This window comes from Muscardinus avellanarius (assembly GCF_963383645.1).
Source record: "Muscardinus avellanarius genome assembly, chromosome: 11".
NCBI classification, from domain to species: Eukaryota; Metazoa; Chordata; class Mammalia; order Rodentia; family Gliridae; genus Muscardinus; species Muscardinus avellanarius.
In genome coordinates, this window is record NC_137797.1 from 65,942,429 (window position 1) to 65,956,539 (window position 14,111).

Genomic DNA, 14,111 nt, shown 5'->3' on the forward strand with positions numbered 1-14,111 from the left:
CAAGTTTTGGATCACACCCTATTTTGATGACTCCTTTGCTTCTGTATCTTTATTAAATATTCCCCAGTAATAATTAACATAACACAAAGTTACAAAGATCCAAATTGAGGGAATCAGCTCTCAAAAACATTTGTAGATGTCTATTTACCATTTTAGTTCATTGAATTAGAATACAACAAGTAATAGTGCCTCGGAGCATTCCACAATGCCTGGCATGCTTAAGACTGATTTTTCACCAGGTGCAGAGGTGCATGCCTATAATTCCAGTACTTGGAAGGCTGAGCAGAGGGGGATCAGAGGTTCAAGGTCAGCCTCAGCAACTTAACAAGACCCTACTTCAAATTAAAAAATTGTTTTAAAAGAATTTGGAGGTGTAGCTTGATGGTAGAATACCTCTGGATTCAATCCCCAGTACCAAAAAAAAGTACAATTCCAAGTTAATGTATGCAATAAAAATTACACATTGCCAGTTTTCTGTTATTACTATTTCCTTTTCATTTAATTTTCCATATAAAATATTTGATCAGGGAAAACATTAATAACCATCCATTGTATATAATAATGAAAATAGTGATAAAACTGGAAAAATATTTTATTTGAAAATAACTTACTTATCTTTGTCAATTTTCCATGATTGCATGTAGGAGGGGGAAAAAATCCCAAAGTCAAACACTAGATAAGGTATTATTCAAACTATAAATACAAAACATGTTCAACACTCTGAAATAAACATTGACTTTGTGAAATAAAATGTTATTGGAGATAAATGAGAAGATTCATCATTCAGATGCTTTCCTAATATCTCCCACATGCAGGACTTTCAGGATTAATGATGTCTCAGAGGGGGAAATGTAGTATTAGGGAAGGGTACATCACATGGAAAAGGTATCTTTTGTAATTTGAAGGAAATAGTTCATTAATGGCCACAAGAAGTATGAAATAAATAGCCACAATACAACTGGTGGAAGAAAACTAGTAATCAAAAAATAGCATTCTTCTCTAGAAGTTTTTTGACAGCCTCTTTGACATCCTTGTTTCTCAGAGAGTAAATCAAAGGGTTCAACATTGGCGTGATCAGAGAGTAACACAGGGAGGCCACTTTACTGAGTTCTGGAAACCTGTCAGGGGTGAGATACATGAAAAAGACAGCACCGTACAGCACGCTCACGACGCCCAGGTGAGAGCTGCAAGTGGAGAAGGCTTTCTTACGTCCCTCCGTGGAGCGTATCTTCAGAACCGTGGATACGATGTACATGTAAGAAATAATAATGACTATGATGGTAGGCAAGATAATGATGCTGGATAAGGAAAAGGATACCATTCTGTGGATAAAGAGGTCAGAACAAGAGATTCTCTGAAGCGGGCGAGTATCGCAGTAAAAGTGGTCAATGGCCCGGGAAGCACAAAAGGATAAAGTAAATGTCATGCTGGTCTGAAGAACTGAGCTGACACAGCCACAGAAATAGGAGCCAGCTACCAGCTGGGTGCAGAGACGGGTCGACATCTGGACAGAATAGAGGAGTGGGTTGCAGATGGCAATGAAGCGGTCATAGGCCATGGCGGCCAGGAGAAACCCCTCAGTCACGATGAAGAGCGCAAAGAGAAAGAGCTGGGCCACACAGCCTGCAAAGGAGATGGACTTGCTCTCAGACCAGAAGTTAGTCATAGCCTTGGGGGCGATAACAGTAGAATAGAAGAGATCAATAAAGGAGAGGTTGCCTAGGAAGAAATACATCGGTGTGTTCAGCCGGGGATCAGTCATAATAATGGCCATCATCCCAACATTCCCCAGAAGGATCATGGTATATACAAGCAGAAATATGAGGAAAAGGAGAATATGGAGCTCTGGACGCACTCTGAAGCCTACAAGAATGAAGTCAGTCATTATTGAGTGGTTGCTGGTTTCTCTGTCACCCATGGACGACACCTGTGAGAGGCACAAAACAAAATAAATGAACTCTTAGCTTGAATCCAGCATTATAAATAATCTCTACAGTAACTCAAGTTATAAGGCTACACAGTAATCATTATCAACTTTAGGCTCATAAAATACTATGACTTGAACATAGTTCAACCAACTGATACTGAATCCCAGTATCCTTGTTTCTTAATTCCTGAAGGCAGCAGGTCTCTTTTTTCTGTGTATATCATGCAATGACTTTCTACCAAAACACCTTTTTAATTCACAAGTACCATTAATCTAGCCTTTCCCCCCTATGGTTTATGCAATAACTTCAATGGCATGAAGTTGTGACTAGAAGAGACACAATTTAATTTAGTGCATTCAGGAAACAATTTAGGTAGTCTAAATTTGAGGAACTTGATTTCTGCAGTGGTCAAGTTTAGGAAAACTTAAAGATTTAGAGTACAAAAAAAAAAGAGTCACTAAATTTTTTGAATAACTTAAATTGTTTGATTGCCTTTTGTGGATCATAGAGACTTTGAATTCTGATAACATCTATGAGCCCACTAAAATGAAAGTTGTGCACAACCGATTACAAAAATAGGTAACACTTAAATTCTTAGATTTCTATCCCAGATAGACTCTCAATACTATTTCAAAAAATAACTTTTCTTCATTCCCTGAGCCCTCAATTGATAAGAAATCTATAGACAAATTACTTTAAAAATGGACATTGAGCAGAAGATGCATAAGAATCAATTACCAATAGCAATCTATGTGCCCTGACTCAAATAGATTGTGTACTCCTTGTATTAACTTATGGTCTACCTTTTACCTCCCCTCAGGACTGTAATGATTTTACAGGATTCTGCATAGACAATAATGATCATATCAAACATTTAGATGGCACTTTTAAAATGCAGACACCTTTCTAAATGCTTTAATATTAGCTCATTGAACCCATAGAATAATAATATGAAGTGGTTGCTAATATATTCTCATATTTACAAATGATCTATAGGGAAAGGAATTCTGCTGAAATTCACCTACTAGGGTCACCATTAGAATCCAAATCCCCTCAAACTGGCTCTATAATCTATCCTCCTAATTATTCTTAATGATCCATGACTACTGAATCACCTTTTAATAAAGGGATATTCCTTTTCCTTTGCCTGACTTCTATTTGTGCTTTAAATGTAAAAGTTGTTATCTTCAAAATAAATTCCCTATTTCTCCAGCCAGGGTCAAAACATATCTTCCAAAGATAATGAGTATTATCATATTTTAATATTAAATGTTAATTATTCCTCACGTGACAATAATTTTCTTAAGACATAACTTGTTCTTCATGTTATTGTAGCATAGCATTCTGAGTCTGTCAAATGATAGTTAATAAGTATTTATAATACAGTTAAAATTAAGTGATATTTGAGCATGCAGTTCAGAGGAAAAGATGAAGTAATGCAGTGACCTAAGTCACCAGTAGGCTTAGGTTCCAGTTCTACTTCTTTCACTTTCTAGATGGGACTTTGGACTAATTCCTATCTACCTTTTATGTTTGAGACCACACATAGAAAAATATAACCTTCAAATACTTCTTTCAAATACAAAATGACATATATAGGTAAGTCATTTGGCACTATTTATAGCAAAATATTCAATAATGTTAGCCATTATTTTTATTATACTCTTCAGTACTTAATCCTATAATTTCCTCCGAAATAATCCAAGTTTCACTAGGTTAAAGAGTAATACTATTCAATAGACACTTTGGGATAAACCATCCTAAGTTGAAGAAAGGAAACAGAGAAATTTAACCTTTTTTAATGAAGAAATCTGTGGAAAATACAATATTTTACCTGAAGAAAAAAGATGACTAAGAGAAAAATAACATGGTGTATTATCATTATTCAAAACTATTTAAAAATTGGAAATAAATATTCACCAGCTTCATCAAAACTTAAATGTTTACAATTCACAATAGCCAAATAATAATAGCACCAACCTAGATGTCCATAACAGATTAACGATAAAGAAAATGCGGTATATATACACAATGGAGTTTTACTCAGCCATAAAAATGAACACAATTATTTCATTTGCAGGAAAAAATGGATGTAACTAGAGAATATTAGGCTAAGTGAGACAGTCAATCTTAGAAAGTCAGTGGAGCGGTGTTTTCTCTCATATGTGGAAGCTAGAATGAAAATAGGAAACAAAAAGGACTATAGATAAAGGAAGAGACAAACCCATAGAATAGTGCAAGGGGGTTGGGGTGAGAGTGGGGAGGGGACAAAGAAGGATGGAGAAAGGAAACCGTTCAATTAATATTACGTTCATATGCTCACTACTCATCTCACTGTCAGGTAAGGAAAGGGGGGAGGGATGCGGCAGAAAGTCTCCAAGTGGTATGTGCATGTATGAATGTATCACTTTGGCCCCCACTGCGATTTTTAATGAAATAATAAAAGCATTAAAATAAGTATTCATATGACCATATAATAGGTAGAAGCAAGATTTTGTTTCTGTACTTTTATTGGATCACCGGAGTATCACATCATAACGTAGCTCATAGTGCTGTGACCTATATGCACACAGCACTTGGTGGGCTTCCTCCCCCAGCTCCTTCCCCACCACTCCCCTTCCCCATACAAGACACTGACATTGGCATTGGTATCCTCACGCATGAATATAAGGGCAGTGGAAGTGTTTCATGGATCCTCCTTCTCCTCCCTCCCTTTCCCCTAGACCACCGCCCTGGCTCCACTCCAGTTTCTCTTCTCTTATCTAAAGCCCCCACTTATATACCAAATACTCCCTAATCTTCCGCATATGAGAGAAAACACATGACTGTTCAATTTCTGTGACTCACAAATCTCACTTAAGTTCTCCAGGTCCTTCCATTTTCCTGCAAATTACATAATTTTGTTCTTCTTAACTGCTGGGTAGAATTCCATTGTGTGTGCATCCTGTAGTTTTGTGATCCATTCATCTGTTGATTTAACCTGGATTGGTTCCATAATTTGGCTATTATGAATTGCGCTGCTATAAACATGAGTATGTTTATATATCACTGTAATATTCTGGTTTCAGTCCTTTTGGAAAGAGTGGTATATCAGATCATATGGTGGGTTCATTCTCAGTTTTCTAAAAAATCTTCACACTGATCTTTATGGTGGCTGCATAATTTTCAGCCCCAGCAACAGTGTAGAAAAGGAAGAAGCAAGATTTTTTTTTAAATTAGATCATACTTCAGGGTCTGTAAAGAATGAGATATTTAAGTAGTGAAAAAAGCCTGAAATAGTTATATTATTTTTGAAAAACAGTATATTTTGTTCATCTTCACTTAATGTTGCCTAGAGGCAAAGACAAAGATTATTTTAATTTTAAAGACTTATCCTTAGACGTGGTGATATACAACTGTAATCCCAATAGTTGGAAGGATGAGACAGAAGGATTTTGAGTTTGAGGCCAGCCTCAGCAATTTAGTGAGACCCTGCTTCAAAGTAAAAAAAATAGGGCCAGGGGTGTAGCTTAGAGGTAGAATATTTCTGTGTTCTATTCCCAGTATGACAAAAAATAAATAAAAAAATGTACCCTTATAAAACTTATTTCAACACCATATTTTATACACATTAAATACATATTTTGCCTCACTTGACAATAACTTCCTTAATATTAAACTCCACTTGTTCTTTGTATATTTGTTGTCAGCATATTTTAATTATGTTAATGTTTAATTTTAATTATGTTAACATTTAATTTTAGTTATGTTGTTTAATTATGTTAATAATATTTTAATTATTTCTGAGGCTGTCCTAGGAAAATGGCAATTAATGAACATATATTTATTTATTATACAGATAAAATGTCTATTGAACATGAAGACTCAAAGAAACATTTGATAAAATCTATGTCATAAATGTTTTAACACCATATACATTAATAATTTTGTGACTAAAGACATTATACCTAGAAAAAGGATTTCTTTCCTTAGGAGCCAACAGTCAGTTGTGACATTATTTATCAAAATCTCTAATGTTTAAAAACCTAGAACATTTTATGAGCTTCAGGTAATGTAAATTTTGAATAGCTAGTTATTGGACTCCACTAGGACTCATATAAAAACAAAGAATACAGGACTGGATAATGTTGGATCAAACAATATTTGTAAAACAAGTTATATAGAAAAGAACTGCAATTCTCCTCTACATCATTTTCAGGGAAATGGATGGAGCTGGAGGACATTATACTAAGTGAGATTAGTCAGTCACAAAAAAGAAGAAATCTGATGCTTTCCCTAATATGCAAAAGCTAGAGAGAAATGGGTAATAGGAGGAACCCTAGATGAAGAAGGAGATCCTATAGAGGAGCAAATAAGGCGACCTAATTGAGGGGATGGGAGGGGGGAAGAGGGAAACTCTCTAAAGACATGATGTACTTAAACATATCAAAGTTAGTCACTAAGCCAGGCATGGGAAAGAGTGATGGGAAGGGACTGGGGTGGGGAATGGGTAGGGGCTAATAGGATGATGTGTGCGTGTATGTCTACACAAGTCTTTTATCCCATTAAGATGTATGATTACAATTCCCCAATAAAAAAATTTTAAATAAATTAATTAATTTAAAAAGAGTTTGAATGGTGAATTATTAAGTAAAAAAGTAAACCTGAGAAAACATGTGCTCTTGAGGATATCCATAATTAACATTAGTAGAATAAGCTGTCAGACATTTGCGACAACTGCATATGCTTGTTTAAGCCAGTGTTGCCCAAACACAAGCAACTGTTTATTGCTAAAGAACATGTATTGCGAGACTGTGGCTGTCAGTTAAGCTGAATCCTCTAAACAGGTAAGGTGCTGTTTCTCTCTTCTTGTTCTTGATTCTAGACAGCATAATCTAGATTATGTCTTAAGGTATATGTTCTATACAGCTTAGGCTGGAATTGTTTTTACTAAAATCATGACTGCTTAGCATAATGCCTGATATGTAGTAGGTGCTCGATATATTACTACTACTTTTTTTTTTACAAATTTCCAATACTCATTAGTTTTATCAATACCTGTGTTTCCTATATAATCATAAAAGAATAAATAATTGAAAACCAAGAAGTAGAAAATAAATTAAAGGTTACTTTTACCTTATGTTATTTGATAGTTTATCAAATTCTGTTACAGATGAAGCAGGAGAATTCCAATGTTTCCCTCTTAATTTACTTAACTTTAATTCTAGGAAAGGTAAACATAAAGTTAGTCGATAATTATGCCACAATTTGAGTACTGAAAAGTGGCTACTTTGAGTTAAAATGGGCCCCTTCCCCCAAGTGCATGTTCATTATCCCAGATTTAGATTCTTCTCAAAGAAGAACATGACCTACATTTCTCATTGTTTTATTTAAAAAGCTGTCCTTTCCTTTGGTAGTTGATTTCTTGAAACAATAGTCATTTTTAGAAGAAACTTAATGTTAATTTTTGAAATGATGCTCTTCTAAATCTTAAGTAATTCCAGGAACAATATTCTACAGTTTTGCAAAGTAAACCTGAAGAATCAAGCAGCAAGAGACGCTCTTCCTGGAATTCCTAGATGTCTGTGTGCTTTTAAGGAAGGAGAGAAGATTGCCGTGAATACTAAGTGGAGGCCCTGAGGCCCCTGGAATCTCTAATAATCTATCAAAATATCAGCCATAGCCATTCATAAGGGCTTTGAATTTCATATAACAATGTAACTTTTTCAAATAATTGCAGCATTGAGATTTCTCTCTCCTTCTGGGAGACAGCCCACCGGGAGAAAAGAAAATGTAGTCAATTATTAAGATGTCTCAGTCCCAGAACCAAGTCCATAAGGGCCATAGGCTCTAGATTCAAATAAATGAATAGAGCATAATAGGAGTTAAATGTATACAAAAGTTTTTTTCCTTGTGTAAATTCTTTGGGATGAACCATAGGATCTTTCCATTTTAATCCACATTTAAAAAGAAGCACTTTCAAATTAATAAAAAAATAAATAAAAATAAAAAATAAATAAAAATTAAAAAATAAAATAAAATAATAAAAAGGCAAAAAATAAAAATAAAAAATAAAAAATAAAAAGAAGCACTTTCAATTTAACATCATAGCATAACATTTGGTAAACAAAAATAGATATAAAAGTAAATATTGTATTCCATAATACTCTTTATAGTGGAATTTTTGGTCCTAGTCATAAAATTAATTTCTCTTTTTTTCTGGAATTACATTTACCCAAAATTTAATCTATTATTTTAAGCTATATTTTGTCAATAGTAATTGATAATGACAAAAAAAAAAGATGGTCATGATTTGAGACAAAATCCAAAAAATTCCCTGCAATTCATCAAGTAAAGGTTAAATAATTGAATCTAAAGTTAGGTTCACATTTTCACTTAAAATAGCTTGAAAGTTGTTTATTCAAGTATCTTGTACAAAGTTAATAATTTCTCATCAGACCTTGTATACATTTCAAAATATTTTAAAAATTATTCTAGAATTGTGTAGAAAATTCATAATTTGTATTTGGTGAAAATTAAATCAGAAAATTAATTGCTATAAATTCATCAGATGTAAAATATTAAGAAAAAAAAGAATGAAAAGAAAGAAAAAAATAGTAATTCATAAAGTACTCATATGTGCATCTGGTCAAAGGCAATAGTAAATCCTTATCCACTACATACTCCCTTTAGTCTTAGTGCCGATATCTTAAGGCTGTTTATCTGGTGGGGTAACATAAACTTCACTGATGAAGGATCTGAGCCCTTATGGTCGTACCTGTGTTGAATTTCTGTAGTTGTTCATTAATATTTACAACCAGGCATGAGTATTCAAAAACATTCTGAAAAAGGCCATGAATTACAGTAAATTATTCTCTGTCTTCCTTCTCTTAATAGCTTTTTATGATAATAAATTATCCCTCAAAATATAAGGTATTTCTTTTTCCCTTTGGCTCAGAAAATGAATGTGTTCTTGGACTACTTTCAACTTAGGGCACAACTTAGCAACTGCTGTGTCTGCTAGTAAAATTATCCCCTGTTGGATAGTAAGAAGACTAATACAGTAGAGTCTGTATTTGAAATGAATTTGAGAATATGTTAGTAGGTTTTATACTAGTGGCTTACATTCCCAACTTGAGTTCTTGTACCAGATTTTTCTAGCAAAATCTCTTAGTCTCAGGGCCCAAAGATAGATGGTCTTTCCAAAGGAGATCTTATATAAAACTTACTTTTCTCTAAATTCTTAGGAGCCAGCACTGTGATTTTTCCACAAAGTACCAGTTTCCGTAGGTTTTGCGGTATTTCACATGAACTCAGAGCATCATAGGATGTTTATTGTTATCATCATCATCAACATTATATATATATATATATATATTGATACATATGTACATTAAGCAATACTCAAATCATGGTAAACATATGTCTCCTTAAACATTTATCATTTTTATTGTAAAAGCATCAATATCTCTTCCTAGTTTTTAAAAATATATATATTATTGTTATATATAATTCTATAATAACCCTACTATGTAAAGGACCTCCAGAATTTACCCATATGTGAAATCTTAAAAAAAAATGGATTCCAGAGGCAATGGAGAATATTAAGGGAGAAGGTTGGAGAAAGATTAATAGGCACTAAGTTATAGTTACATAGAAGAAATAACCTCTGTTGTTCATTAATATTCTTGTTCATGAGACAATGAACAATTCTTGTTCGTGACAACACTGCTAATTCTCAAGCCTAAACCAGCTGAAGAACACTAACATTTTACGGACTCAAAATTTGGTGTGTCATGGTGCACACATAATAAGAAGCATTATATATCACCTCAAAAATTCAAAAAAGTACTTAGCTCTTCACAGTAATAGTATGAGTAGCCCCAAATATTTCTTTCAGTTTGGAGGAAATAAATTGATATGCCTCAGGCCACTGGTTCTAGCAAACTTTCCAGAGTTGGCACATGCTTATTCTTAAGTCCAATTGTGTCTTTTCTTAGGAACTGTGCTTATACATTGAATTCTTAAGTTGGGTTTTCCTAAGAACTATGCATGTAGGACACCCTCTCAAGGCTGATAGTAGTAAAGGCAAAGCAAAGCTTCCACAGCAAGAAGGGATCCAGTATCATATATAAATATTTATCATGCCCAAATTGTGTTACCTATTGAATGATTTAAAATATAAACAAATAGCCGGGCATGGTGACGCACGCTTGTAATCCCCATGCTTGGGAGGCAGAGACAGGAGGATCGCGCAGGTTTGAAGCCAGCCGCGCACTGGTTTAGGAGACCCTGTTTCCAAATAAAAATGTAAAAATAGGTCTGGGAGTGTAGCCCGGAGGTAGAAGGGCTTCCAGGAACCCCAGTACCACTAATAATAATAATAATAATAATAATAATAATAATAATAATATAAAATATAAACAAATAAAAAGTTAAATTTTTACCATTCTAAAATTTAAATATACATGCACTAATTTTTGTGTGTGTATGTGGTACTGGGGTTCCTGAAAACCCTTCTACCTCCGGGCTACACTTCCAGACTGTTGGGGTCTGCTCAACCGCCTGACGAAACTTCAGATGAATCAGCTACATGTAGCGCTGAGCGTGTTGGGGTCTGCACAACGCCTGACAAAACCATGAGAACTTCCGATGAATCTTCAACATGTAGTGCCGAGTGGATATGGAGGGCGTAACTACTCCCCTTGCCCCCGCTAGCCCAATTTGGTAATGTTGAGCCTTATTGGCTCATATAATGCTTCTATGCTCGTGAATCCCTCGTGCATTGTATAATGATTGGCTACAAGTTATGTGCTTTGCGCATGCAAGAGTGACCTTTAGCATGATAGGTTAGAATAGTTTCCTGTTGGAAATCCCCCTTGCAGTTATTTGCTTTAAATTGGGTTGCCTGAGAAAAATAAATGAGGTCCTGCTTGACTTGACTCCCAGATCCTGTGCTTCCGTTTGGGCCGTCGGCATTCACCTTCCTGTCCAGCCCCACCGCTGACGGGCTGGACCCGTCACCAGACCTATTTTTTATATTTTTTATTTGGAGACAGGCTTCGAACCTGCACAAATCCTCCCATCTCGGCCTCCCAAACATGGGGATTACAAGCGTGTGCCACCACGCCCAGCTACTACATGCACTATTTTTAAAACATTTTACGAACTGGGCATGATGGTGCAAGCTTGCAATCCCAGCATTTGGGAGGCTGAGACAGGAGGATCTTGGTTCACAGACAGCCTCAGCTACTTAGTGAGGTCCTCTGCAACTTAGTGAGACCCTGTTTCAAAATAATGAATAAAAAATTGGGCTGGGGGTGTAGCTCAGAGGTAGAATGTCCCTGGGTAGCTCAGAGGTAGAATGTCCTCAGTACTGCAAAAAAAAAAAAAAGTTCAATTTAAAGTAGCTATAAGATTTACAGCAAAATTCACCCATATATTGACTACAAGAGATTTTTCTAATACAAAATCTACAGTAAACTGAAAATACAGAGACTGGGAAAAGTACATCAGATATATTAGTTTAGTTTAGTCAGTAGTCTTGATGGGGCTACAAACCATGCCAAAACCTCACATTGAGCACAATGAAATACAATATTGATATGAATAATAATATTGTCATTAGGGCATATAATTGACATTCATTCATGTACTGAGGAGAACTCTACTAATCTTATAAGCCTCTAAACAGTTTACACATAAAATTATGTGAAATGGAGCCAGGCGTGGTGGCGCACGCTTGTAATCCCCGCACTTGGGAGGCGGAGACAGGAGGATGGCGCAGGTTCGAAGCCAGCTGTGCTGGCTTAAGAGACCCTGTTTCCAAATAAAAATATAAAATAGGTCTGGGAGTGTAGCCTGGAGAAGGATTCCATCCCCAGTACCACCAAAAAAAAAAAAATATATATATATATATATATATATATATATATATATATATATATATATATATATTGGAACCTACTATTCAGGTTAGGTACATTCTTTACAAAGAATATCAACAGAGGGGGCTAAGATGAACAATTTTGTAATAGAACCATTATGTGGTTTTGGTGTTGATGGAGATTTATTGGGAGCTTTTTCAGTTGTAGAAGATGGAAGAGACAATGTAGCTCAGAAAATGTCACTGGATGCCTGCCGTGTTCTATAAATTATTTAGAAACTATACACACAGATAAAAACATGCCTCCTGATCACTTGTGGCCTTGCAATTCCTCTTTGAAAAGTTTTAACATTTGCATTTTCTAGAAGAAACTTCTTCTATATGTTTTAGCACTTATGATGTTTATATGTATATAAAATAACAAATAAATTGCCATCCAGGGGGAAAACATCTTCTTTCATTACAGTGCCGTCCAACAAGACACAATCTCCCCACTGAGATCTATTATTCCCCTGCAGTTTTCAGGCAGAAAACAATTTGCAAGAAGATAAAAAATGATGAATCTCCACATAACTATTTTCTGCTCCACTTGGTGATTTTTGTCATTGTCATTGTTATAATTGTTCCCTAATTGTAATGATAATGTAAACAATGAGTCAAAGACCGTGATTATCTAGGCAAGACTTTCAATCTGTCAATAATGTGTTCAACTTGTTTTCTTTTCCATAAAGCAACTGAGGACAAAATAGAAACATATAGTCTCTAATAAATAGATTAAATATATGTTTCTTTTGAATTCAGAGAGTTTGTCATCATTGCATTATTTTTCCAAGGCCAGATATAGATGGAAGTATATCTAAAAATATATACTTGGATTCAGAATTTGCTTGCAATTCACACACACACACACACACACACACACACACACACACACCAGGAAAAAAAGGATAGATGTTCTCAGAAGAAGATCTTGAGAATGATGATAAAGGCCTTTGACTTTTTAAAGGCTACCCTGAAAAAAAAACTGAACTTAGGACCTAAAATTTTATGATTTAAATATGTGAGAGCGCTATAAAATATTCCTTGAAACAGCAGGCCTACGGAACTATGCCATAAAAAGAACCTTTCAAGGATTATTGGAAGTATAGAGAGGAATAATAGCAGAGTGGGTAAGAATAAATTTGAAAGTGGCAGACACAAGAAGTTACCGTGAGTGTCTGAGAACACTTCCAATATTATCACCCTACCAAATGAAGCTGGACAAAGTCAAGCCACATTCTGTGATCTATTTAAAAAAATAAAGACAGAGGTAGTTACTAATTTTCATTTTAAATCTTATATATTATCTTTTCCTCAGTCTTCATATTTTCTTTACTTATAGAACATTGTATATTTTCTATTTGAGGTTTTTTGTTTTGTTTTTGTTTTGTTTTTTGGTTTGGTTTGTTTATCTTGACAGCTTCTAGAATAAATGCTTGGTGTCCAAAACAGAATGTTGGAGAATAAAATGTGTTTAACTCTCAAAGTGTTAGACTCTACAATGAACATGACAGTACATTGAAGAAAGAAATTGAAGAAGATTTAATAGAATGGAATGGCCTCCCATATTCTCGGTTAGGCAGAATAAGTATTGTCAAAACTGCAATTCTATCAAAAACAATCTACAGATTCAATGAAATCCCTATCAAAATACCAATGTCATTCTTCACACAGCTAGAAAGAAATTCCTAAAATCCACAACGAAGAACAAAAGACACAGAATAACTGTAGTAGATCTTTTAAAAAGAATCAACCAACTATTATTTTTCCCTTTCTAAAAATATTCCTTGGGGTACTTGGTTCATACTCAATTAAAAGACTTTTTCTCTAGCTTTTCTCCTGATTCAATGTGTTCCACATACCCTTGTACTATATTCCCCTACTTACACTAATCAAGTTATTTTCAATATATTAAAACAAGTAACTTTAACTGATAATAGGATCTTTAAGACTCTGGACACAATGGACATGTGCGATGCTATTGTGACCAATATAATGAAAACAGCCAAACTCAGAGATACCATCTTATTGACAAAGAGATTGGAAGATCTTCTCAATTTGGTAAGAAGCACAGTAGAAAGTATTTATGTGTGACTCAGTATACACATAAAGACACTAAGAATCAGTGACACTGATTTGGAGGGTAGAAATGACCCAGCCACAGTAGAAACCAGCAGCCAGCTAAATGTAGAGGTGTCCTGGCCTGTGGGCACTATAAAGAAGAGGATTGCAGAGGCATGGATCAATCGGTCATAACCATGGCTTCCAGGATGAAGCCC

General features: G+C 34.8%; 1 protein-coding gene across 1 annotated transcript; it reads right to left on the reverse strand.

Annotated features, from left to right (window-relative positions):
- Positions 1-979: 979 nt before the first annotated feature.
- On the reverse strand, positions 980-1,947 carry LOC308270246 (olfactory receptor 9K2; the record flags this gene model as incomplete). Its single annotated transcript, XM_080706041.1, has 1 exon — positions 980-1,947. Exon 1 carries the CDS (start codon positions 1,916-1,918, stop codon positions 980-982), a length of 939 nt encoding a protein of 312 aa, XP_080562167.1. The 5' UTR covers positions 1,919-1,947.
- Positions 1,948-14,111: the final 12,164 nt, after the last annotated feature.